Consider the following 24506-nt stretch of genomic DNA (forward strand, 5'->3'; position numbering starts at 1 on the left):
ATATCGTCATGGTTCATTGGAAGTTTACGTGTGCTCCCAAGGCAGCTACCACCAAGTTGGTTGGTTCGTGGGGGTGATCTTCCTGTGGCACAGACAATCCAATCGTGTTGTTGCCGTCTTCCACCTTGGAGGCCTGTGGTACTACTACAGGAAGTAGTCGGGCAGCGAGTTTCCATCTGCCTGCTTCTCTCCGCCAGGCTGCATGTCCTTGTGCTGGTCGTTCTCTGGAGCCGCCGCAAAGACGTTGAAGAACCTCTCGCCCGTGTCGCTAACCTCCAGTACACTAGCCATATTGCCACACCTGTAGCAGTAGTTGGGCGCGCTCCAGACCGTGCTCAGGCGGTCATCGTACAGGACCTGGAAGCCCTCCTGACACAGCTGGTGGGCTCTGAGGATGTGATCCATGTTGTTTACCGCCAGGAACTTCTTGACTACTTGCGCGCCAAAGGTGTAGCCTGCCCCGCGGGGGCTGAGGGAAAACTCGTCTCGCTCGGGGTCTGGATCGGACCATACAAGGTCAGCCATGGGGCCTTCGTGTGGAATCTCGCGGAAGCGGTCGATGATGACGATTTGGTCGATCGAGTGGATGGACGGGGATAGGCCTGTACGCAACAATAAGTCAGCATGCTGAAGCTTTGGAGTAGGCGGTCGAGTTATGGGGACACATACCGCCATGGACGCAAAAGATCTTGTCGTTGATGACCACACTCAGAGTCAGGAAGTCAAACATGTCGGTGAAATAGTGCCATACATTGGCATTGCCGTATTTCCTGGAGCACTCGGTGTAGAAGCCGTATGATTGGGTTACGCCGCGAGATTCATGGTTGCCTCGGATCAAATGAACGCGATTGGGGTATCGAAGTTTCAAGCACACAAGCAAAGAAATGGTCTCGACGCTGAACATGCCACGGTCGACGTAGTCTCCTGAAGGGGGGCAAGGACTGTCAGTCGTATTCTTGACCAATACTTCTGCCGATTTTCTTCCAAGTCATAACACAAGACTCACCTAGGAACAGATAGTTGGTGTCTGGGCACCATCCGCCAATCTTGAATATCTCAATCAGGTCGTAGAACTGACCGTGGATATCGCCGACGACGGTAACGGGGGCGCGGACGTGAACGACGTTGCTCTCGCGCATTAGCAGCTCCTTGGTCTTGGCGCATATGGCCTCAATGACGGACTCGGCGAGGAGCTCCCTCTTGTATAAGCGCGAGATACACTCGTCGAGGTCGACGGAAGCTATTGTGACGCGACGATAGTCAGCCGCGGGTGGTTCCTCGTGATCGGGCATGCATGACGCAGCATGGTGGTCGGAGTCTTACCTGGAAGACCGGGCATCGCGATGGTATGTTATGCGAAAGGTATTGCAAGGGCGTCGGCCTCGCTAGGGGAGGAAAGGATATTGAAAAGATGTCGCTACCAAGCGAGCAAGTGTTGGGTGCGGGTGCGGTAGCGGTACGGGTGCAGCAGCGAAGGCCGCTCACGAAGCGGGTCGGCGGTGACCACTTCTACTCCAGGCGCGGGCAATGTGTGGTGAGAAGCTTCGAGGTTGTGTGAACATGATCGAGAAGGACGAGTCTTTACATGGACAGAGGTGCGCGGCGGCGGCGGCGTCGACGAGGGGTGGTTGCGTTGTGGGCGGTTCGAGGTGGACGGCGGCGGGGGGTATATACGTAGACGCGGGGGATGGGTTGCCCACGATGCCTGTCGTCCGTCTCGTCAAACCTTGGACGGTGGTCTCGTCAGTAGTCCACGCGAGGAGAAAGGAGCGACGAAAGGGAGGGCGCGTCTACGAGGAGGATGGCCGCGGGAGAAAAAGAGGTTGTCGTGACTGGTCGGTGTCCCTGACTTTTTTTTTTTTCGTTGGTCTTTAGACGGGCGACAGCAGCGGCTGCAGAAGCAAGGACGTCATGCTGTGAAAGACGGGCAACCATGCAATTCAATCCACCATCTCAAATTGGCAGCAGAGGGCAGGCAGCTTGGGAGCTCGGACCTGGCTGAGAAATGCGAATCCAGACGAAGGGGAACAGCCCGTACCTGAGTTGACCTGAGTATCGCTTACGTACACCCGGCATTATTAGGGGCCATGTCCGCTGCAAGCCCCTGGCAGAAGACGCTGAGGAATTCCTTGGCCAGGGAAGCCTGGCTTCAAACGTCACCTCAGTCACCTGCCAGACTCAGGCAGCAGACCAGACCGTCCACACAGTCCTTCCATCCATTTGGTGCAATCAGATGCTGGAACGCAGGATTGGCCCGGGGCATAATTATAAAGAAGCGTCCATCCTCCCCTCCACCTTCCTCTCCCTCAACGCAGCCGCCCGCGCTCATTCTCCTTCTCTCTCTCGCACACTCTCTACCCTTCTCAACCTCTGTCGCCTGGATTCGCGCCCGTGTTCTTATTGCCATTGTCGTCGCCAACAGCAGAGCGAAAAATGCCCCGGTTTGATCAGCTGGTCCCGACAAGCGTTTTCGCCCGCATCTGCTACGTCTGCGTCTGTGTCTGCTGAGGGCGGATGCGGATTTGCGGTCACCTTTCCTTGCTTTTCCCCTCGTCCCGAGCACCACCTTATCCATATCTGCCGCAAAGCATCGCGTTGCGTACGGCTGCCAACGATCTTGGCTCCAAGGGAAATCACAGCACCTGGCATCTGCAGATTCTCATATCTGCCGTGGATTGGAAAACACTGCTCACTATTGCGTTTCCTTTGTCTTTGCTCCCAGCTTCAGCCTCCCGGATCGTCTTCGTGTCTTCTGCCCCTGCTACAGCCGCGAACTGTCGCGCGACGCTGAGCATGCGTTTCTTTTTCAGGGTCCAGACTGGTCTAGAAATATCTACATCTGTTTCATCATCCTGCTCATGAGATCGAGGAAGCTGTCATCGCAGCCGCGGCCTAGCCTGACATGCCTGCGCTTGAACGCGACGCGGCATCCAAATAGTCTCGCTTTCCATCTTTCTAGTTTTCATAGTGCCGTCCTGCTCCCAAACTGCTCTCCAGGCACCGTGTTCTGCCCCTTCATCCAATGCGCCAGGTGTCATGCCTTACTCTGTGCCTGGCCATTACCCGAGATCTCTCTCACAGAGTCTGCTACTGCTACTAGCAAGACAAGCCCTGTCGCGTTGATGGCTGGCTACATATGCATGATAGAGACATACCTTCGCCAGCAGCCTGTCACCTGAATGGTTCTGTGCCTGTCATACCACCCCGGGGATGAGGCTGACGGCAACCGTGGGAAGACAAGGCCATATCCTTCCTCCCTGGCCGTGTCACTCCTGTATCTTCCCGCCGCCCGCCCATCTTGCTGAATCAGATTGAGCGCTGCGTGCGACAAAGGCACCTATCTGACTGGACTGGCTGCCTTGAGCGATGGAAAAAGGAAGCATGACCGGGCCGATGTATTTCCGGTTCCCTCCTTTCAGCCCAGCCCGCTCAGCGCAGCCTTCCCTCCGCCTCGGAAGCTGTTGCCGCTGGGCGGTGGTGGGTGGTGCGGCGCTGTGCCTCAGCGGATAGGTACCCAGCCCCACTTTGCGCCTGAGCCTGGGCGCGCAACCTTGAACTTTGGTCAACTTCGTCGCGCTTCTCCTGTGCCCTCATCCTTGTATCGCATCGCCATGCCATCGCGTATGTGATATCGCCGCTCTCTACCACTCGTCTGGCTCTCGCGACTGCATGAGTGAGGTCATCGCTGGACTGAGTCTGCCCCGTCTGCTCGTCACCACAGACCATTGAGGAGGGACCGTCTGCCATGAGGCGATGCGCCGTCGCAGTCAGCACCAGCGCATTCCCTCGACGACACCTCTGAATGGCCTCATCCATCCCTTTTGACGTATATCAACTTGGTGCTAAGCCCTACGAGACATACCTTTTGGAAACAGCCTCTCATACGCACAACCTCACAGACTTCAACCATATGCTCTCGACCCTCTGATCCTAGCTGGTCTGCGTTACCTATCGCGGCATCGATCGAGGTTGGCTTACCCCCTCCAGAAGTTATTGCTGACTTCATTCTCACCGTTCCAAGCGCTAGACTCACTCGATTTCTGGAACAGACGCCAATCGTGCTGAAGCATCTGCTGACGCGTTCTCAGTCGGCACCTCAGTTGGGCGCATTGTTGTGTCTTGGGTGCGACTGTCTTTGTTTTTGGAGGCACAGCAGAGTCGTGACTCAGTTTCTGTGTCTGGAGTCGAATTCTGCGTTGTGTTCTACAGAGATTTTCGATCATAAATCATCCTTCATCATCAACTAAGGCCTCAGTGGCCCTCGCCGGCACGCCATTCGACCTCCATCCGACGAGGCTTCATCAGCAATGGCAGACTTCGCGCCAGGTATGGGACCAGCTACGAAAGAGCCCAGCTGCATTAACTGTGGCGGCGTTGGACATTGGGCCGTCGCGTGTCCCGAACCCGTCAGAGCCAAGCCAGCGTACGTTCATCAATCGGTCCATATTGCGCCGTAACTGCTTGGGCAAAGACTGACTCAAAAACAGGGGATTGACCCGCAAGCCCTCGACCGGCCATGACCACGGCCGAGGCAGCGATGCCCAGCACGGCGGCCGAAGATCGGGTCCGGTGGTCACAAAGTATGCTCCACCCGGCGGCAATCCGATCGTCACTCGCTACGCACCCCCGCCCAGCCAACCCCATGCTACGGCTCCTCCGTATCCCGGTCCCCCGCAGCCATACCCGTCTTATCCACCTCCCCCGGGTGGCTATGCACCTCCCCCACCCCCGAGCAGCTATCCCAGCTACTCTCAGTATGCATCGCCGCCCCCTCCACCTCCACCGCCATCTGCTTCCTATCCACCACCGCCTGGCCCTCCCGGCCCTCCAGGACCTCCTGCGCCATTCCAGTATGGAGCTTCTGGGCAGTATGGGGTCCATCCTCTCCCGGGACCTCCAGGGCCGCCTCGGCCTCCTCCTCCTCCTCCTCCGTCTTATCAGCCGCCTAGTTATCCTCCTGGCTCGGCATACCCCCCTTACGCACCTCCTGGATATCAGAGCAGTCCCCCTCCGCCTCCGGGCGGCCAGTACCCTCCGCCGGGTGGAAGCTACTCTTCCTCCAACTATGGGCCTCCTCCTCCTCAACCGCCTTACAGATCTCAGCCACCTCCCCCTCCTCCGCCATACGCCCAGTCCTACGCGCCTCCTGATCGTGGATACGGACCATCGCCGCCTCTGCCTGTCCCTCCTAGGGGTCCTCCCTTACCACACGGGCTGCCACCCATTCCCCCCACGCCTCAAAGAAACCACCCGCCACGGGATCGAAACAACCAGAATCGCCATGGCAAAAACAACCGCCAGGACCGCCGACAAGATCGCGGTCGTCGCAATAAGCATAACAACCAATCCAAAAGGGACCCATCGCAGTCTCAGCCAAAGCATGGCGCCAAAGACGCCACCAGGGAAGGCAACAACAATAATAACTCTGAAGTGGCCGAGCCAACCCCAACACCGAAGGCTGACCATGCTAAACCCGCAATCACTGCCAGCGATACGCCAGAAAGCCGGCATGCACCCACGGTGTCAGAGCATGGCGTCGACGAGGAAGACGACTGGAAGTGGGAAGAGGAAATGATATTCAAAGAACCAAACAAAACACACCAGCCAGACCCCATCGCCAAACCTCTCCCCGGGCCGTATGAGTATCATGATAACATCATGCTCCCTCCGGCCTGGAATGCGCCTTGTGTCCTTTCCGACTTTGTGAAGGAGAACAATCTGGAAGAGTTTTCGCGGCCGATTCGAGAGACCGAGTACTTCGCCACCCTCAGGCATGACCCGGTGTTTTGGAAGCCAGCGCCTGACGCCGGGAAGCTCAAGAAACCCGAAGTCAGAGAACGTATCAGCACGTTCAAATCGTCCCGCCTTCCAGGATTTCCGTCCCTGCCGCCAAAGCCGCCGACCCCGGAAAATCGAGACCATCGACATCCGAACGACCGCAAGCGTGCCTGGGATGACTCCCCGTACAAACAGTCCCGTGGAGGAGGTACACATGACAGTGACTCGCAGCAGAGCCGCTACAAAAGGCAGAAGGGCGAAGGACAGGGGGCATACGAGAATGCGTCGCCTCACAACCGACGAGGACGGGAAGACAGCAGAACGATCGACCGGTATCGAAGCCAAAGACCAGAGCGTACGGAGCATGAATCCAGCGATACCCATCTCAATTCTGCAGACAGCAGAGAGGCCGGGTCTGCCGTGCGCGAAAGAGAAGGGTACGTTGCCCGCCATGATTCGGGATACTACAGCTCTCGCCAAGTGCGTGGGCGACAAGAGTCCTCCAACGGCTTCCACGACCGGAGGCCGACGACTCCAACATTTCCTGGGACACCTGACAGCCGTCCACCCAGCAGGCAAGGGTCTCACCATTCGTGGCGCCGGGGATCTCATAGCAGTCACGCCGACTCGCGCCCGGCATCCAGACAATCCATGGCTTCGGGCGCCTCTCCTGGCGGCGAAGATTCAGACTTGGATGACCTTGAGGCCGAACTCTTGGGAATCTCGACAAAGACCAAGGGCGGAAAGGAAGGCAAACAAGGTGATGGTGGTGCGTTCAAGATTCGCAAGAAAGTCCCCAAAGTCGACTCTGCATACAGGTACATCAAGTTCAAAATCTACTTTACGTAGCATCAGCTGACCAGGTAAATAGCCGGCGATGGTGATATTCTCTATAACCACCTTCTATTCATCATCATAGTCATGGGCATGGTTTGCAAATCATGCCAAAGTAACAGTACCGTGGGCGGTGACAGGGTGGCAGTACCTGCACCAATTTCTTACAATTATTCACAAGCTACATTGAACGCGGGGATTCTGCCTTAATATTTGTTAATACAACGGTGTATCATCAAGCCCGGCGTTGGGATGGCCTCCTCTCGGCGGCCGAAGGAAAAGCACCTCGGATTAGGAAGAGTACGTCGTCGTCGTCGTGAGTGTAGAGAGACTTTGTTGGATGAAGTTGACGACGACGACGCCTCGCATTAAGCCTCTTCGCATTGTCCGAAGATGGCATGCGAATGGCCAGTTCAAAATCAAATTTGCGATTCATGATTTGAAATGTTTCCTCCTCTGTGATTCGCTAGGCGTGTTTAGTTTCGCCTCGCCTGACACAAGTCCGGTGTCATGTTGCTGGTGTGGCCGAGAAGAAGGGATAAGGCCTGAGCAATGGCTCGCTCTCTTCACTTCGGACGAGGCAGAGCAGGCGAACCTCGGATAAGTGGCCACACTTCAACCACGCGCGGATTTCTATCAGCGTGGCCGAGGCTGGATGGCAGCCTGGGCCATGTCTCTCCCATCAAAAACAAGCTTAAGCGATGGATCCGTTTCCGTCCGATAGGGGCGTGGGGAAGTTGACGGCGGTTGGTAGCCGTCAGGTCGCCAGTCGTTGTTGCTGGTAAAAACACCCAGACTCACAGTGGCCAGTCTCAGTTTCCGATTGTAAATTGTGGAAATCTCATCGTTCGACTGTGCCCCTAATGGTCTTGTTCTCACGTTTTCGTGTTCATGATGGGTAGGAAAATAATGTAATTAATTTTTCCATCACACCAAAAGTCTGTTCCTAACGGTCATTATCAAATATCAAGAAGTGTGCTGCTTCAATTTAGTCACACGATATCAGGCACAAAATGTAGTTTCAAACTCCGACTGGCGTCAATTGCTTATGGAAAAGTGACGACCTAATAAGAAAAGTATGTAGGATACAAAATAAAGAATGGCCGTTTCCAAAGCTCTATACCCAAGTCTGGAATTCCATCGCAGCTCCGTGGGAGTCCCTGACTCCCTGCGTGCTGGATTAAAATCCCCCAAACTCCCAGGCTTGACACCAAAACGCGAGGATCTCTCAAAAACCCACACAAAATAAAGAAGTGAAGATTTCTCGCTTATGCGCGGTTGTTGAGCTCCATGCGCTTCTTGATGCGGTAGGCGATGGCGCGCTTGCGGCCGGCGGCGGTCTGGGTGAAGGCAACAGAGCCACCGAAGGGGCCGGCGGCAGCGCCGTTGCGGACACGGGCAACGCAGACGCCAGAGGCCATGCCGACCTTGCCGTCGCAGGTCATGCCAGCGGGCATCTGGACCTTGACGGGGAAGTCGGTGTTGGTGGCGAGGGACAGACCCTGGATGCCGAGTCCCGGAACGTCCTGGGTGACCTGAGCGCTCTGGAAAGCAGACTCCTGGGTACCTCCGGAGGTACCGTCGACATCGGCGGTCAGGGGGCCGGCGCCGTCCTGGTTGATCTGGCGGAAGGTCATGGTGATGGTACCGTCATCAGCGCAAGTGGGCATGCCCTGGGCAGCACCCATACCGGCGGTAGCGGCGACGCGAGCCTCGGGGGGACCGTTCTGCTTGTTGCCCTTGTTCTTGCCACCACCACCGAAGAGGCCGGCGAGACCCTGGCGGACGTGCAGCTCGGCGCGCTTGGCGGCGTTGTTGGGGATGTTGTCCTCGACACCGGTTCCGGAGGCGGCACCGTTGTTCTTGGGGGCGGCGGCGCCACCCATGAAGTTGTTGATCATGACCTCGGCGGAGATGGGGCCGTTACCCTGAGTGCGACCAAGAGGGCCGACCTCGCCGGAGGAGATCTCGCGGTCGCGGATGATGGCGGTATCGGCCTGGGAGCCGCAGCCGTTGGAAGAGCAGTCACGGGGAGTGCCGTCGGCGACTTTGATGGTTGTGTTAGTGTCGATAATCCCAAAGAAAGCCGATGAAGCAGTCGAAGAAAAGACTTACCGGACAGACCGGGCATGGTGACACCGTTGGCGCCATCCATGGACACAACGAGGCCGTGGGCCGAGACGGAGGCGGCCAGAGCGGCGACGACAAGCGATTGGGAGCGCATTTTGATGAGTGAGAGTGGCGAGCTGGAGGAAACTTAGGAGTCGGAGGAGTTTTAGAGAATTAGAGAATGCGTTAATAAAAAGCCACCGGGGCTAAGTTGTGAAGAGAAGGGAAGATGAGAAGAGAAGGCTTGCTTTCTTAATGCTGCGTGATGAGAGAAGACAGAGAGGTTAGATTCGATGGTGTGGACGGGAGAGTTATATAGAAGAGATCTGGATGGTGGCCCTTGGCATTCCATATTTCCTCATGGCCAGGGGGACGAGATTTGACAAATTCCTAGGTGTGGGATGAGATGGGATGGATTTGGGAGGTTCGGAATCAGATCGTTCCATGCTGTTTGGTAGCAAGGGCAGAGCAGGCGAGTAGCAGCTCGTTGATGCCCATGGTCTGTTCTCAGCTGAACCGCGTTCGCCTCTCCCACTCACACACACACACACTCACTCTCTGCTGTGTGTGCGAGAGAGAGAGAGACTGAGAAGAGAAACCAAACCAACCTCCTAACGCCGCCGCCGCCGCAGCAGCCCGCCCGCACACACCCCCTAGTCGGCCTACCTTGCGTCCCCGATGCTACCTTGCACCTTGCAAACAATTGTCAGGGTCAGTGTGCCCCGTGTGGCTAGGACCTTGGGGAAGGGTGGATGGGGAGGGAGGAACAAGATGGCCGTCAGTCAAAGTCAACCTCAAGCAAAGCTCGGTATCGCGTCAAATCTAGTGGCACAGGCATGGGGCACAGGGGCGTGGATGAGAGAAAACGAGGGACAGACGGGGGCGTGTAGAAGCAGAGCTGAGATGGGTTTGGTTGAACCTCTGTGTGTGAGGAATTGAAATCGCTTGTCGAGGGTTCTCTTGCCGCGCAAGATGACGGGCTCACAATGAGACGACGAGACGGGGAAGAGACAGAGACAGCGGCCCCGGCAACGTCGGAGAAGAGTCAACTGGATACCAAGACGATGATGCGTCGTGGGGGATGGAAAACGAGGTTGAAGCTGCCAAGATGCGGCTCTGAGCAAATCGCATCTAAAGCGCTGGAGTAGGCGCCCACAGAAGAGAGGCGAGGGAGCACCCGCGAATCCACCCGCCCACTAGATCCGGGCTACTGCGCCTCATAGTACATGGCTGCTATGCAAGAGTACGTAAGGCAAGGTACGTGAGGTATGTCGGAATGATTTGAGTGATGTGCGGCAGGGCAGGGCAGGCAGGGCAGCACGGCAGGGTAGACAGGGCGGTGGGCGGTTGCGAAGCGGTCGCGAAGCGGTCGCGATGTGCGGCCGGGGTTCAAGCTCGAGAGCGACGTGGTGGTCGTGTGTCGAAGGGATGTGCGGTTAGGTTCACAGCTGCATGAAGCTTGGCGAATCTTTGCTCGTGAATCTGTTTCAGTGGAGTCTTGGCGGCGTTCAATGACCGTGCTGTGCCTGGTGCCTGTGCCTGTTGCTATGAGTGAGTGTGTGTGTCTATGTGTATGTGTGTGTACATGGAGGTGGAGGTGGATGATTTGAGTGAGTGTGGGCAAAAGAGAGTTGCAGTAGTCAGGAACGGGCAACGTGGGTTTGGAGTAGTCAGCCACCGTCTTGGGGATGAAGAAGCGGCTATTCGAGATCCGATTGGACCGTCAGTCGGGAACATGATGCAGGCTTCTTACGGCAGCCAAGAAGTTTACGGTTTCGGCGATCCGACTGGGATGGTGAGCAGATCTGGGGCATATACCATGCAGTACCGCAGTGCACCATACGAGTATTCCCATGGTGATGCCCACAGGGTCTAGGGATACACCAGCACTGAGATTGCCGTATCGCAAGAGGCTAAGCCTTTTCTTGGCCCCCGTATTTCTCCTGGCGAGAGTCTTGGTAGTCGGAGCTGTGTGACGGTGAGCCCGCAACGCCTAGGTTGGGAATCGGATCTACGCCGGGGCTGGAAACGCTGGTCCACGTTTTGGAGTCAGGAAACGCGGCCGTTCTCCGTACGGGGTACGGAGCATCTCGGTCGCGGGAGGCGAAGCGCTGCCCAAGGCCATGCGAGGTGGCGCCAACGGTTTTGGCCATGTTTAGTCTGTGGATCATGATTCAACGTCGTACATGAAGCTGAACCTCTGGAAGATCATCTCCTAGTGTTTCCCCCTTCTTCCACGGCGGTGAAGCATGATCAGCCGACGATGTGCGATGTGAGGTTCGGCTCGGGGAGGGTTCCCTTCGGCGCGGTGAAGGGTTCTATAGCGCGGGGAGGTGTGGTTTAACCTTATGACGAGCTTTCCAGCCGTTAGTCGCGGCGATATGTGCCATCGTGACCGATATCAAGCGACAGTAGGTTATCTGCTGGCATGCCGACAGGTCGGTAGAGTTCAGATTTCAGAGTTCATCGAGCCCAACGCCGGCTCCCAAATGAGGTGAGCAGAAGGGCGCTCGGGGCAGGAAACAGAAGGCGGTAGACGCGCGATGGAAGGCTTCTAGTGGGCTTGGGAGGCGTGTACGAAGGGTGTGGCCGTTGTCATTGTCACCTTTGGTCGTTGTGGCTGTCACCCTCCCCCTCTGACGATGGTGAAGGGGCAAAGACGGAACGGGAGCGCCAGAGACGACGACCTGATGTCAATGGAACGCAGCGAAAGCGACCCTGATCCGAGGACCGGCCGTGTGACCAGAAGCCTGTGCAGCGCTTGCCAGTGCAGTAAAGTGTGCTCGAGCTGACCCAGCGGCGAGGCAGCTTCAGGCTAGAACAAGCTGTTGAGAAACTGCCCGACATGAAGTGGATTCGGAGATTTAGAAGATGGAAGCCGGGAAGGCAGAGAGAGAGAGAGAGATCCATGGATCGTCAGCAAGGCCACCAGGGGAAGAAAAGGGGAGCCAGGAGGGCCAGGGTACCTTACCATGTACATAGGTAGGTACTTCATGTACGTACCGAGACACCCCTGACAAGAAGTTGAAACGGGACCCAAAATAGCGTCAAAGCTTGGGCAGGGCACTTTTAAGCTCAGCTCGTCGTGTGGGTTTCCGACGCAGCGGGTAGGCAGCCCACCACCTTTACCCATTCACCTTCACTTCACCTCCACCTCATCACGACCACCAACCATTGCCGTCATCGTTCTTCTCCTCGACAGGGAACCTCACTCTAGGTTGTCAAGGCAGTCTGGGTAAGGTAGGCATGGCATGGCATGCTTATTTGTGTGCACTGCTCTGCATGGCTTGCCCTTTTCTCTCTCGTTTTCGCCTTGCCAGACAGAACATGAAGAGTGAGATAGTATGTGTGTAGCCATAGAGATGCAGCACACCCTTTCGCCTCTCTTCCAATTCACCTCACCCATCCACTTACTTCCAAGCAGCGACATCGTGGCTGCCATACATCGCCTTACCTGACATTACCTTACATGCTGCCGTTGTGCCTTACCTTACCTTGCCTTAGTCCACCTACTAACTGCTTGGTATTACCCGCCCGCCTCCCTCCCTCCCGACTAATGCAGGCACAATGCTGCCAAAATGTCATCCCGCAACCTTATCCTCTGCCTCGTCACCTTGTCCAAGACTCTTCCAAATTACCTTTGCTTTACACTGTTACTACACTCTTGCTTTTCCTCGCTTTCAGACACGGGCTACTTTATGCCCCGTCCATCGACCCGAAATGCTTGACCCATTATCCAATTCGAGCCAAGGCCAGCTTACCCGTTGTGGTAATCTCGCTTTCGTCTCTTCCCGCGTCTAGTGGTTTCTTCACTTTATGCCTCCCCAAGTTCCTCTCAACAATATCAAATCCCACCTTCCATCTTTCGTTTCGAGCACAGCTTCTTGCCGCCTGCTACCTTACCCTGACCTGTTACTTGTTGCCTGCCAGCAAGTCTCTCAGGCTCAGGCCCTGCACTCGGGTGGCTGACATGACATGTGGCTCCCGTTCGCTCTGACATGCCACCGGCAAGGTCTTGCGAAGTACACGCGCACTCTCGGGCCTCTTCTGTGACAAGCCTGGTACACCTGGGCAGCAAGTCTGCCACCCAAAACCAAAATTCCAGAGACGGGATGTCTGTCTCGACCACTCATCCATCGTGACGTCGGCTCCTTTTTTCACACCCGCGACATAGCTCTCACACGCCCTCCGTTCATGGTCTCAACTTGCTCATACAACCGCCAGCTGAATCTCGCAACTCGTTTAAACCGGTGGAAACGTTTCCCCGACCGCTTGCATATCATACTGTAAATCTATCGCGATCCGTCCGATTCATCCAAATCTGTTTCTCCTGTCTCTGCGCGGATCGACTTCCTGCCGTTCCCCCCAAGGAGCTCCCGGACTTGCCCATCACACCCTCCATCATGGCACCGACCTGGGATATCGTGGTCCCCTACGAAATCGCCAAGGCCCTCACCTTGTCTTTACAACACTCAAAGTCATCTCACCTCGTTCACAGAGCAGGGCGTTACGTCCTGCCACGTCTGTCACCAAGGTCCTGGGCCAATCACCGGGATAGCCCGCGTGCGCCCAAGGGGCCTGACTAGGAGGGCTGTGCAGAAAGATCAAGACAATTCCAATTCTTTACTTCTGCCAAATAACCTACACAGTGGTCCCCGGTCGACGCCCATCTTTTTTGCTTCCAACCCTATTCGCCCCAAACGCTGCCACGTCTGGCCTTCGTCCCGTACAACCACCGGCCTCCCGGTGGTGGAAACCTGTCGACGAATGCCCGCGTCCTCAAGACGAGATGGCCGGTTTCCCAACCATTGGACTGGCGCGTTGGACACATGACATCCCTGCCGGTCTCTCCAGCCGTTTGATGATTTGATCGACTCTTGCGCAAATCATGTTGCTCAGTTCAAGGTGTCCACTCGCAGCTTCTTGCAGCCGATAATCCTTCACCTTCAAATATGGTTTTGTCGCTTGTCATCCGGCGGCAATCCGACCAAACAAACAGCAACTTTGCACATTTTCGGCTTTAGACTGAACCTGACAGGCGTCATTTGTCTGTTTTCCTTCGGAGGAATACCGAGCCTGATGCCTCTCCGGACAGACCGAATCGGCCGGGCGAATTATCGTTGATCACAACTCCTCCGCCCGATTATGCTTAACTGTCCCCAGACATGACAAAACCAAAGCGGGCTGGACGTTCGCCGCCATAGCGGAGCAATTTGTCAACTTGAATTCCAGGAAGACCGGTTCAGATGACCTTTCGAGTAAGGGGCAAGCTCGTGCAACGTTCATTGATCGGCCATTCCTCGGATGAGCTTGCTTGCGGTAGGAGTCTTGCCATCCGGCGGTTTCCGAGACGATGACTGGATGGGTGGTTCCTGGGCAGCCGCTGCTATTTCTGGTTCCGGTTCTTGATGTGGTCTAGACTGTGACCTACTCGCAGACGTGCCGTTGGGATTGGTTTCCTCTGAACCGTCCATGTCACCTCGACTATCTCCATCTGTACTCACTCCTTTTCATCCATGACTGCCGTTTGGTCTGATACTGCAAAAATTTGAAGATGAGGAATGGTAATTTCGTTGCCGGTGTTTGCAACGGTGGTTTTGCGTTTCTTCCCCTTCGTCTTGACTGTTGTCCATTCGATTACGGTTCAGGGGTCTGCGGGAGTTCGTCGGGTAGTTTCCTGTTGCCTTTTTCAGCTGGCGCCTAGCGACCGAATACGAACACGTCAAACCCAGCAGCCTCCTGACGAGAGCGTCAAGTCTAACTCTGAAGTTGAGAGCGGGCGCCAAGTCCTGCTCCCCAGAAGCAAAACTACCACCCCTTCCTGCAATCTGCGACTCTTCTTGGATCACCTACGGGAGCCCCCATCTCGCGATTTGCAAAGTCAGAGCATTTGAGCATTGTCGTGGTCAATCTCACGAAAGCGAGAACAGGAGGACTATGCTTCTTTTCCGCGGCTTCCACGCAAACGTGCAACAAGGTTCACTTGAGTGAAACGAACGCTTGTTATCCCACACTGATCGGAGAAGCGACTCTAGATCCCCAGGCGGTCCTCCGGTTTCATCCCGTTGTGCCTCGGGATGATCATCAACTGACTAGACGCCAAAACCGGACCGGCAAACCGACCTGGTAGAGCCGGGGGCCAGTTGCGCCCGTTTCCAAGGCGGCTGCGGCTGTTGGGCTTATATGAAATCGACTCTGCAAGCGCAGGTATCCGTCTGTAGATGGTCTGGCCTGTAAATGATGTGGCCTGAAGATGGATCGACGTGAGTACAGTACCCGTTGGTAACTGGAATACAGTTGCACCGCAGTCGGCGCAATCTTTACCGCCCCGAGGTCTTCAGGGGTCTCTGAATCCCATCTGGCGGTGCGGATGTTGTCTTGCTTTTCTCACACGTTATTGTACAATGAACAATCGTGTTCCTAGCGTATTTTCACTATCAACGTTTACTGTTCGGTCGTCGCAAAGTGGCTCCCGCTTCACACTCTTGATTGCCTCTTACTTCGAGTCTTTGACAGCCCATTTGACGCTAATCCACGCAGTTCAGTTCGTGGAAAAGCCACTAAACGACTGTCTCTATTGATGACGATACTAGGCAAACGATAGTGGCATGCGAGCATCTTAACATCATGTGAGGTCATACGATCGATCCTCCGGCTCATCTCCAAACTACAAGGTATCAAGAGATGGGTTCGGAGGTTGAAATGCTAGGGAAAATAGAGGCAAGTAACCCACTTACGGCTTACCTTGCATCCCTTGACGAGCAGATGTGTATAGCACCGTGATGCTGCAATGAAGGACCCCTGGACAGATTAAACCGACCACTGCTAACGTATTTCACTAGCAGGACATAGCTTGCGTCTCCAACTATTTATTCAATATTGTGCCCACGGCTCTGACCCATCGACCCAGCTTCCTCTGTGCTGCAAAGCAACTACAATACGTGGGGAGCCTATTCACAGAGCACCTATCGTGCAGTCCCTGTAGTCCCACACAACAATTCGATTCGAGGTCTTCCTGAGCCGGCAATAAGACAATCAGCCCTGCGGTAGTGTGCTGCTGAGATGCAGTGCAAGGAGCCCGTTTACACAATGGAGTATTTCGGAAAGCGGTGCCATGCTCAACGCCAAGAATACTCGTCGGCGGAGAATGCTCCGAATTTGGACGCTCCTCGCGACCTCGCCTGGAGCTGTGTAGCCTCTGGACCAATAAAGGTGCCGTGATTCGTTAGCAAGACGGGAATCCCTTCAACGGGTCCGGCCCGGGGCCACGGACAGGGAAGGTGAGGTTGCATCCGGTTGCAGCTAGCTTCAATTAGCGCCAGAGACAGCACCATCGCTGCGCCCAGGATGATGGAGACAGGGTGATCAGAAGCAGGTGCGTTCCCATCGCATCCGCCGTCATTTCTGAGTGTTTTCTCTCAAACACACCCGAGAACCGGCATTGCGCGAGGCGCACTCACCATGGCGCCCCTACTGATAACATCAGCCTCACACTTTGGAACCGCAGTGGTTCTTTTGCTCGCTTACACAGCGTGCATTGCCATCTATCGCGTGCTTCTCTCCCCGCTCGCAAAGTTCCCGGGCCCCAAAATAGCAGCTCTCTCGACGTGGTACGAGTTCTACCATGATGTCGTCCAACCCGGCAAGTTTACGACTCATATTCAAGACCTTCATCGGAGATATGGTATGTGCATACCTGCAAGGTCGCTGTTGATGGTGCGAGAATGACAAGCTGGCTGGTTTGGCCACACCTTTTCGATGCAATCGTGCCACAGTTCATCAGCAGTACTATCCCGCAGGTAGAAAAGCTCCTGACGTATATCAGGGCCAATCATTCGTATCTCGCCCACAGAACTGCATATAGATGATCCGTCGTATTTCGACACTCTCTATACTCGCGCCGGTCGTCGTGACAAGTATGACTTTATGGCTGGCCGGTTCGGGTTCTCAACCGACAGCTTCTCGACATCTCCACACGAGTTGCATAAGATTCGCCGCAAAGCGCTAAGCCCGTTCTTCGCGGCAAGCAAAATCGTCGAATTCGAATCCGTCATCAAGACGAAAGTCGATGATCTTTGCCGCAAACTGGCCGCGTCTGCCGATGGTGAGGTCGTCAAGCTTGACCGTGCTTTCGTCGCATTGACCACAGACACCATCACTCAGTACGCTTTTGGTGAGTCGTATGACCATCTCGACTCGCCCGGCTTCGAGAAGACGCTCTACGAGGCTTTCCGTACTATTCACAGCGTCGGCGCCCTTGGGCAGCAATTTCCCTCTGTTTTCAAGATATTGAATGCGCTCCCACTCTGGTTTGTGAAAGCAACACAGCCGGAAATCATGCCCATAGTCACTTTGAGACAGGTGGGTTCGGGTATCGCTTCGTGAGGAACCGGCTCTGACAGCATACCGCAGAGTATGAGAGCTCGAATCGCCGAGATCCGTGCCGGGAGCAATGACACAGCAACAAAGATAGATCATGCCAACATCTTTTACGAAGTCATCCACAGCGACCTCCCAGACTCAGAAAAGACGGATACTCGGCTTGGAGACGAGGCACAGCTGATGGTTGCAGCAGGCCTTATCACGACTTCTTGGGCTCTCGCGGTGGCCGCATTCCACTTTGCGTGTAAGCCAGACATTCCGGCACGGATGCGGGCAGAGCTTGCTGCCGCTGGGTGGCCCAGTGGATGGCAGAAACTCGAGAAGTTGCCCTTCTTGAATGCCTGTGTACTGGAATCAGTCCGACTCTCCCATGGCGTTGTGACGCGGGATCCTCGACTCGCCCCTGATACGGAGCTGAAATATGGTGAATGGACCATCCCAAGAAATACGCCGGTCTCGATGACTACTGTTGACGTCTTGATGAACGCCGACTTATTTCCCGAACCGACGTCATTCATCCCGGAACGCTGGATGGAGAAGCCGGAGCTCCAGCGGTACTTTGTTGCATTTGGCAAAGGGTCACGACAATGTTTAGGCATCAAGTAAGCAAAGCTCTTCGTATAGACTAATCACATCTAACTGAATTATTAGCTTGGCGCTGGCGGAACTTCACATTGCGATCGCCCAAGTCTTTGCGCGGTTCGACTTTGAGCTGTTCGAGACAGAGGAATCAGACGTGCGAATGGCCCACTCATGGCTCGCCCCTTATCCGAAACTGGACTCAAAAGGTGTCAGAGTGAGAGTACGGGAATATAGCATTTAGTCGCCCGCAAGACCAAGTTGATCAAAACATTGAAAACGACGAATCCGAGCAGTGGTACAAGAGCAAGTCGAGGACGATGAGTTGTCACAAAGAGCAAGTAGTCTCGCGGTAATCGGAAGGAAAAGAGGATATATTTCCCATCCAATATTGACGACTGTTTCTACCGAAATCTCAGCATGCCAGGGTGAATATTAATTTCAACTGCTTTAGGAGATGTCAGAACCTACGCCATACTCTAATTCTCTGAGGTTTCCTGAGACAACTTACAAGGTAGCTCCTGAAGCATCAGAGCAGACAGCCTTTCCAGAAACTGCCACACACTGCCCCTGGCCATTGTCGAGAAGTCTTGTTCCGTTCGGGAGATTGGGATCAACATCTGTGCCAGCAAGGTCTTGAAGGGCTTTGCGGTCGGCTCTTTGTTGTTCTCTGCTCCCACCGCGTTGAGGAGCGGCAGCTGCGAGACCGAGAATGGCAGTAAGAACAAGAGGAATAGAGAGCTTCATTTTGACAAGTTCTAAAAATGGAAGAATACTGAAAAAACAGAATGTGAGATTGAAGAGAATCGGCCGGCCGAGAACTTAGAATAGGCTAGTATATCATACAGATGGAATGCACAAAGACAAGATCGAAAGCTTTCTGGTTGTTGAACGCTTATTTATACGAGAGCTGGCAGCTCCTGGAAAGAACCATCAGTATATGTGACTTTGTTTAAGATGGGATGGCATTCGGCTTTGGCCGATGTCATGAACTTGACAGGAGGCCCCTGCCTCTCCGCGGCCAAGTTGACTCCTGTCACAGACCCGAGACAACCCCACTGGTAACGCACCTTAACAGAGGTCGTATGACAAGTAAAACTCGGCTGCGAACCCCATTAGGCTTTGAAGTATTGTTCAAAAACCAAAATCAGCTGCGACGTTTTGTCACTGGCGAAATCCCCTCGCTCGCCTTATGATCGACGCTTCATGTTTGACGCCGTAGCGAGGAGTTTCACAGACGATCAATGATCTCCAGATAATCAGGCGGGGGATCAATTGAAGATACAACTTATAGAGTGGATTTTGGCATCTAGAACGTTTTGAATCCGGGGTAGCCTGATCTCTGGGCTCCTCTCTCCAATCGACATCCAATAATGTCGCAACATGGCCGTCGCGGATCCCCGAGAGCGTTCGTGTCTTTGCAAAGTGCCCAAACCCCATTGTCACAAGCCGGAAATGCCTGCTTTTCACCCGGAATTTAAATCTCTGGCAGAATCTCCGTAATGTTGCTCTTAGCCAGCTTGTCGGTCTCGTCCAAGACTTGAATCATTCGTTTCTTCGCAAGGGCATTGCGTTCTTCCTCAAGTTTGGCGTTGCCCATATGCTCCATGGCGATGTAAATGACGGATTCCATGAGGCGCATGGCCAAGGGGCCAGCCATTCCAACGTCATAGAATGCAGGCGTCTCGTTCACTTCTAAAAGCCACGCAGTGCCATCCGTGCCAATGAGGAAATCGACGGCGAAGAGCTCAAAACACTTATCCACCGTTGTGAACTTATCCGCCATGGTGTGGGCTGCACCACGAAATAGCTCAGCCGAGGTGTGACAAATCTGCTCAAAGACGCTTGCTTTCCAGTCACCAGGCAGCAAGTCGTCTGGAGCCGACCAGAAGTCTCTCATCGATTGCTTGTTTATAAAAACATCTTCGTCTTGAAGGGCAGTGTTGGTCAGAGATGACTTGAGACTGGGGTTCAGCCAAGGGGGCTCATAGTCCTCTCCGGCCAATAATGCGAGCATCTCCTTGAAGACGTAGACCTTGAGACGGCCCATTGCAAGGACGTAGGCTCGAGCATGCCATTTTCTCTTCTCCATTGGCGGGATGTGAACGATGTATCTTTGAGCCACGAACTCGCGCATCTGGGCCGAGGGAATTCTGCCTCCCTCTTTGAAGACATACTGCGGCTTCGGGGCTCTTTGAATCTCGTCCTTATGCTCCTTCAAGGCCAACTCTCCAGTTGCTGTTACGAGTGCGTCCAAGGTGTCGAGCCCAGGCGTCGACAGGGTTGGGTAAAAGCCTTCAGAGTTGTCGCGGGAGGTGTCATTTTCCGACTTGCCATTGGCTTCAAGCATGGCTTGGTAGCTGAGATCGCTCTCGTCGTCTTCGTCAATCTCGTATTCCGCGAGCTCGAGATGGCTGGCAAGCTCCTCCATCGTACTAAACAGTCGAATGCCAGCACCGCAGTCAACAAGTGCCGGTTTCAAGATCCACCACTCACGCTCTGAGGCTGGTTTGTCCTCGTTGTCTTCCAGTGAGGACAAAAGCGTGAGGTCGTCCGCCGCAGTCAAAGCATCGTCGACATATTCGGCATAGTCAAGAGACAACCGAACTGTCAACGGGACACACTTTTTGAGAATGCTTTCCGGTCTCTTGGCCGTCCAGAAGTCAACGACTCTGGCGAGATAGTCCTTCCGAGCAAGCGCATCGCTGTTCGGGTAAGCGTTGATCAGAGCCCTTTCAGCAGTGTTCAGAGCGGCGAAGTTGCGGTTGAGTGCCCACCCATCGCAGAACTGAAAGACTGTTGAAGCGTCCGAAGGAAAGTCGTCAAAGTCGTCGATGAAGATGGCATCGGGGACATGGTTTCGGATGAAAGACTTTATGTGTTCCCCCAGCCAAGGGGCTGCTGGCTGAATATAAACGTGCATTTCGTGAGAGAATGGCGTCGCAGCAAGGTTGACACTTTTCAACGAAAGTAGCTGTCTATCTCAGGTGGTAGTGATGCTTGCCGGGGAATTGTGTAATGGACGGCTCGAGATTCCATGTGACTGGCTGGCGATTTTGGTATTACAGGCAGCTCCCGAAGCTGCAAACAATAGTTGATCATCAGGGCAGAAGAGGCTTCGGTCTGAGACGGAGGAATCACCGAATAAATATAATTTGAGCGGTCACTCATCCAATTGTAAGCCCGGCTAGGGCGGTTTGATAATTGAGAGGATTGTTTGCTGTTGGAGTGGCCAAGATGTGTGCCAAGCTGAACTGCTGGATACCTATTACCTAACAAACCTGGAATCTTCACATTCATTATTTCCATTAGACATTTCTCACCAAATAAACGTAATTCATATCGAGAATACATCGAATGACATGACCACAATTTCGATCCCAACGCGATGACCTGCCATTCTGCTGACTTGATCCTTGAAGTTGTCGTTGCATTCAGACCCAGAAGATGCAGAATCCGATGCATCTGCGTGTTTGAAGCCCAGGAAGAAAATCAATTACGTTTTGATAACCAATTCGCGATCAAATAGATCAAATCACCGGCACCAACGATTAGAAGGAGCGTTAGGCTACCGTTCTCTCTTCATGCCCTATCGTTGCTTTTGCACGCAACGACAATACTTCCGAGGCTAGAGACCAGCATTTGCTGGATGGATAGAGAAATCCGAATCCGAGGCTAGAGATTGTCAGATTCATGAAAAATTTCCTCTTCTGCTCTATTGAAGGTAAAGCAGGGCGACTTTAGTGTTGAGCATTTGGCAAGGACTGGCGGCCAATAGTGTCGCATGCGAAAGTGGTTGCCAGATCTCTATGGGGAAGGCCGAGTGGGTTTCTCATGCGCAATCATGCGAATCGCATACTGTATGGCATGACGTGAATGAGATCAAGTAGTCACTCTCTGAGAGGTTTTGATGCCGCCAAACCTTCGCGTCCAGGACACCGAAATCGGGTTGGGATGTTCAATAGCGCGTCGTGACGGAAGAGCTGATGCCAGGGCAACGCTGCAGGCTGGATCAGGCAAAGTTGGGCGGATAGCTGCCAATCGGGCGTCTGCCATCGACTTAGGAGCCGGTATTTTGGCACAGACATGCGCTAGAAATTGGCCGATTGACAGGTCCCTCTGTTAAAGCTGTACAAGCTGCGGCCGCTTCACCGAGGTGAGACCAGCAGAGGCTTGGTGGGGCTATGGTGAGCCGTCACACCTGGGCAGGTGCCCGACTAACAGCGACCTGGGGATCCTTGACCGCTAACTTGCAAGGCAGTTGAGGCAGCTGCTGGGCTGATCCCTCCACCGCCGTTTCTCCCCACCATCAACACAACAAATGCGATTCCTGCAATCGGCGTCAATTCAATGCGACACGCGCCTGCTAAAACCACCCACCCCCCTTTTTTCTTCGACGACTTCGGCCAAGACAAGATTCAACTCTGATCCCACGAAACCGCCTTCACGCAGCAAAATGTCGTCATGGCGACTCTGCCGCCCAATTCTCTGCTTGCCCGATCCCGGCAACCGCGCGCCGTCCCGTCAGCAAAGGCTTCGGGCGCATCTGTGACCACCTCTGTAGCTCCGCCGCCCATTGCTACCTCCAATGTCAATCTGTTTCTCACCAATCTTCGTCTGCTCGACTTTCCTTCCTACCCTGATTGGCCCGACTTCGACGCCCAAACTTTCACGGTGCAGAAGAAGCGCATCCAGTGCGTAGAATGGACGCTTTACCAGCTCTTCGTGCTCTGGGACCCGGAAGAGGCGCGAAATGTACGTCCACAACCGCCCTCCTTTGAACCTTATTGACCCTCTGTGCTGCAGAAGCTTCAGCCCTTCTTCCCTCCTCGAGATCATGTCCAATCCTTGAATCTGCGTGCCGCCCTCTTACGAAGCCTCGAGCAGGCCAAAAAGACCGGAGTTCTTGGCCGCGATGCCGTCGTACGCAAGACAATGTTGGATGAGTGCAGGGGTGAACGGCTAGAAGAGGTCCTTGCTGTCTTTTCCTCGGCTGTTCTCAAAAAGATGGTTGCAGAAGTTGCCGAAGCTGAGGGAGAATACCCCGCTGTCGCTCAGCAACTGGCACTGGAAAATCGTGGATACAGCGCTGAACGCGCTGAGCTGGTGACACTGGCTCTTGCTCATAAGGTATCCATTAGGCATGCGATGCGAAGAAAGGATGAAGCGAGGCAACGATACCGTGGCCTCGCCGAGCTGCTGCATCTCAAGGAGCAGAACATTGCGCACCGGAAAGAGCAGATCAGGGCTGCACGAGAGCAGTCGAAACATAAAGACATCTCGGACGATGTGAAGCTGGATACCTGGAGAACGGTCCGCAACAACTGGGCTGGAAACGAACAGTGGATGGAGACCTTGCTTTATGGTGATGCAAATGCGCGAAAAGATGGCGTATTGACAGCACCTTTCGATCGAGTTTGGAGGCGTCTGCAGTCCGGTCGCCTTGCCGAGCTGGAAGACCACGGGAAAGGTCTGCTGGAGCAACTCGACGGCCGGGTGAAGACCCAAAAGGAGAGACTAGCGAAATGGCAGCATTTCCGACAAAACATGTTTGGCGACCAGCCACTAGCTCCCACTCCCTCGACGTCCCGCCCAGCAAAATCTAAACGAGGTATCGATCTCGGTTTCGACAAGCATGAGAGCCTCCGCCTTGGAAGAATGAGCCCAAGAAAGCAGCTTGCAAGAAGGACACCCCATTTGACCTCTGACTATGCAGATTTACTCGACGGATGCGAAAGGGATCTGGCCCAGGTGGGCGCTCAACCAGTGATCAACTTCACCGAAATGTTTGGGCCGCCACGATCCCATCGCCTAGGCCAACCAGAGCGGCCCGAAACAATTTCGGGCGCGAGGGAGAGTCTCGGGGAGGAAACAATATCCGAGCTGAGCGAGCTGGAGGACGATGGCCACGTTTTGCAACATGCTCCGCGGCGGCCCTCGACACACGATGTAGCACCGCCATCACGACGCCTTGGGCGACCGTCTCTCCAGCTCTCGGAAGAGGCCAAACGGCATGCCGAGTTACCGCGGCCGCTTCCAAGCCCTCCAGTGCTCCCCCCGGACACACACGACGAGCTATCTATACCCCCACCGACTCCGCCACTACCAGAGGAGGATGAACTCACCCAAAAGATTCCAAGCCGATCCCCCAGTCCTCTACCGCTAGCCGCGGAACAGCCAGTTATTTCTTTTGACAGTGAAGAAGACATACCTGAACCAGAACCCCCGAAATCACCCACACAAGAATTGGCAGACCAAATTCTTGACGACATAAACAACGCTTCTCCTTCTCCCGTCAAACGTCCGAAGCCTAGACATACGTTATCGCTTGCCGAACGAACCAGGCTGTCCATGGCGCGGTCTTCACGTGGGGTACGGTATGATCCGGACGATGACGAGGATGAAACCTTGTCCTTACGACCTCTATCAACACCCAGCAAACACAATGAAGACCTTACGATCAACATTACAGACGAAGACGATTTAATGTCTCGAACACGACGAAGCATGGCAGGTTTTGAGGCTGCCCGCCAGAAGGCACAGCTGGATCGACAAAGGTCACTGAAGAAATCTCGGGCGCGGGCAAGGACGGAAGGCAGCCAATTCCCTGCCGTTGAAGAGGAGACGATAGAATTGGACCCGGACGCGTCCATCCTCGCAGAAGAACTGATGGCCAGAGAGGATATGGAGGCGGTTTTTAGGAGTCGGCCAAGGATCAAGACCAGCCCAGCTCCCTCACCTTCGAGAAGACCTCTCGAGGCCGAAGATGTATAGTGACTTAGACATGTTTCATGACCCATACATAATACATTTGAGCTTCTGTA

The 24506-nt window shown here is 54.5% G+C and overlaps 7 protein-coding genes across 7 annotated transcripts; 3 read left to right on the forward strand and 4 right to left on the reverse strand.

Annotated features, from left to right (window-relative positions):
* Window positions 1–144: 144 nt before the first annotated feature.
* On the reverse strand, window positions 145–1339 carry CGCS363_v009010 (putative serine/threonine-protein phosphatase; the record flags this gene model as incomplete). The annotated part of the gene is made up of 4 exons (XM_036640859.1): window positions 145–602; window positions 670–924; window positions 1007–1240; window positions 1324–1339. The coding sequence occupies 4 exons, from the start codon at window positions 1337–1339 to the stop codon at window positions 145–147; spliced, it is 963 nt and encodes a 320-aa protein (XP_036494609.1).
* Window positions 1340–4307: 2968 nt separating this feature from the next.
* On the forward strand, window positions 4308–6627 carry CGCS363_v009011 (uncharacterized protein; the record flags this gene model as incomplete). Its single annotated transcript, XM_036640860.1, has 2 exons — window positions 4308–4423; window positions 4488–6627. 2 exons carry the CDS (start codon window positions 4308–4310, stop codon window positions 6625–6627), a joined length of 2256 nt encoding a protein of 751 aa, XP_036494483.1.
* Window positions 6628–7880: 1253 nt separating this feature from the next.
* On the reverse strand, window positions 7881–8836 carry CGCS363_v009012 (uncharacterized protein; the record flags this gene model as incomplete). The annotated part of the gene is made up of 2 exons (XM_036640861.1): window positions 7881–8659; window positions 8728–8836. 2 exons carry the CDS (start codon window positions 8834–8836, stop codon window positions 7881–7883), a joined length of 888 nt encoding a protein of 295 aa, XP_036494481.1.
* Window positions 8837–16182: 7346 nt separating this feature from the next.
* Window positions 16183–17926, forward strand: sdnE-5 (Cytochrome P450 monooxygenase sdnE; the record flags this gene model as incomplete). The annotated part of the gene is made up of 4 exons (XM_036640862.1): window positions 16183–16405; window positions 16547–17082; window positions 17134–17705; window positions 17755–17926. 4 exons carry the CDS (start codon window positions 16183–16185, stop codon window positions 17924–17926), a joined length of 1503 nt encoding a protein of 500 aa, XP_036494482.1.
* Window positions 17927–18189: 263 nt separating this feature from the next.
* Window positions 18190–18429, reverse strand: CGCS363_v009014 (uncharacterized protein; the record flags this gene model as incomplete). Its single annotated transcript, XM_036640863.1, has 1 exon — window positions 18190–18429. The coding sequence occupies one exon, from the start codon at window positions 18427–18429 to the stop codon at window positions 18190–18192; it is 240 nt and encodes a 79-aa protein (XP_036494479.1).
* A 730-nt stretch (window positions 18430–19159) lies between these two features.
* Window positions 19160–20605, reverse strand: PBY1-1 (putative tubulin--tyrosine ligase PBY1; the record flags this gene model as incomplete). Its single annotated transcript, XM_036640864.1, has 1 exon — window positions 19160–20605. One exon carries the CDS (start codon window positions 20603–20605, stop codon window positions 19160–19162), a length of 1446 nt encoding a protein of 481 aa, XP_036494480.1.
* A 1541-nt stretch (window positions 20606–22146) lies between these two features.
* CGCS363_v009016 (uncharacterized protein) lies at window positions 22147–24456 on the forward strand (the record flags this gene model as incomplete). The annotated part of the gene is made up of 2 exons (XM_036640865.1): window positions 22147–22437; window positions 22489–24456. 2 exons carry the CDS (start codon window positions 22147–22149, stop codon window positions 24454–24456), a joined length of 2259 nt encoding a protein of 752 aa, XP_036494477.1.
* Window positions 24457–24506: the final 50 nt, after the last annotated feature.

The sequence above is a fragment of the Colletotrichum siamense genome, assembly GCF_013390195.1.
Source record: "Colletotrichum siamense strain Cg363 chromosome Unknown KSG_Cg363_contig05, whole genome shotgun sequence".
In the NCBI taxonomy this organism is placed as follows: domain Eukaryota; kingdom Fungi; phylum Ascomycota; class Sordariomycetes; order Glomerellales; family Glomerellaceae; genus Colletotrichum; species Colletotrichum siamense.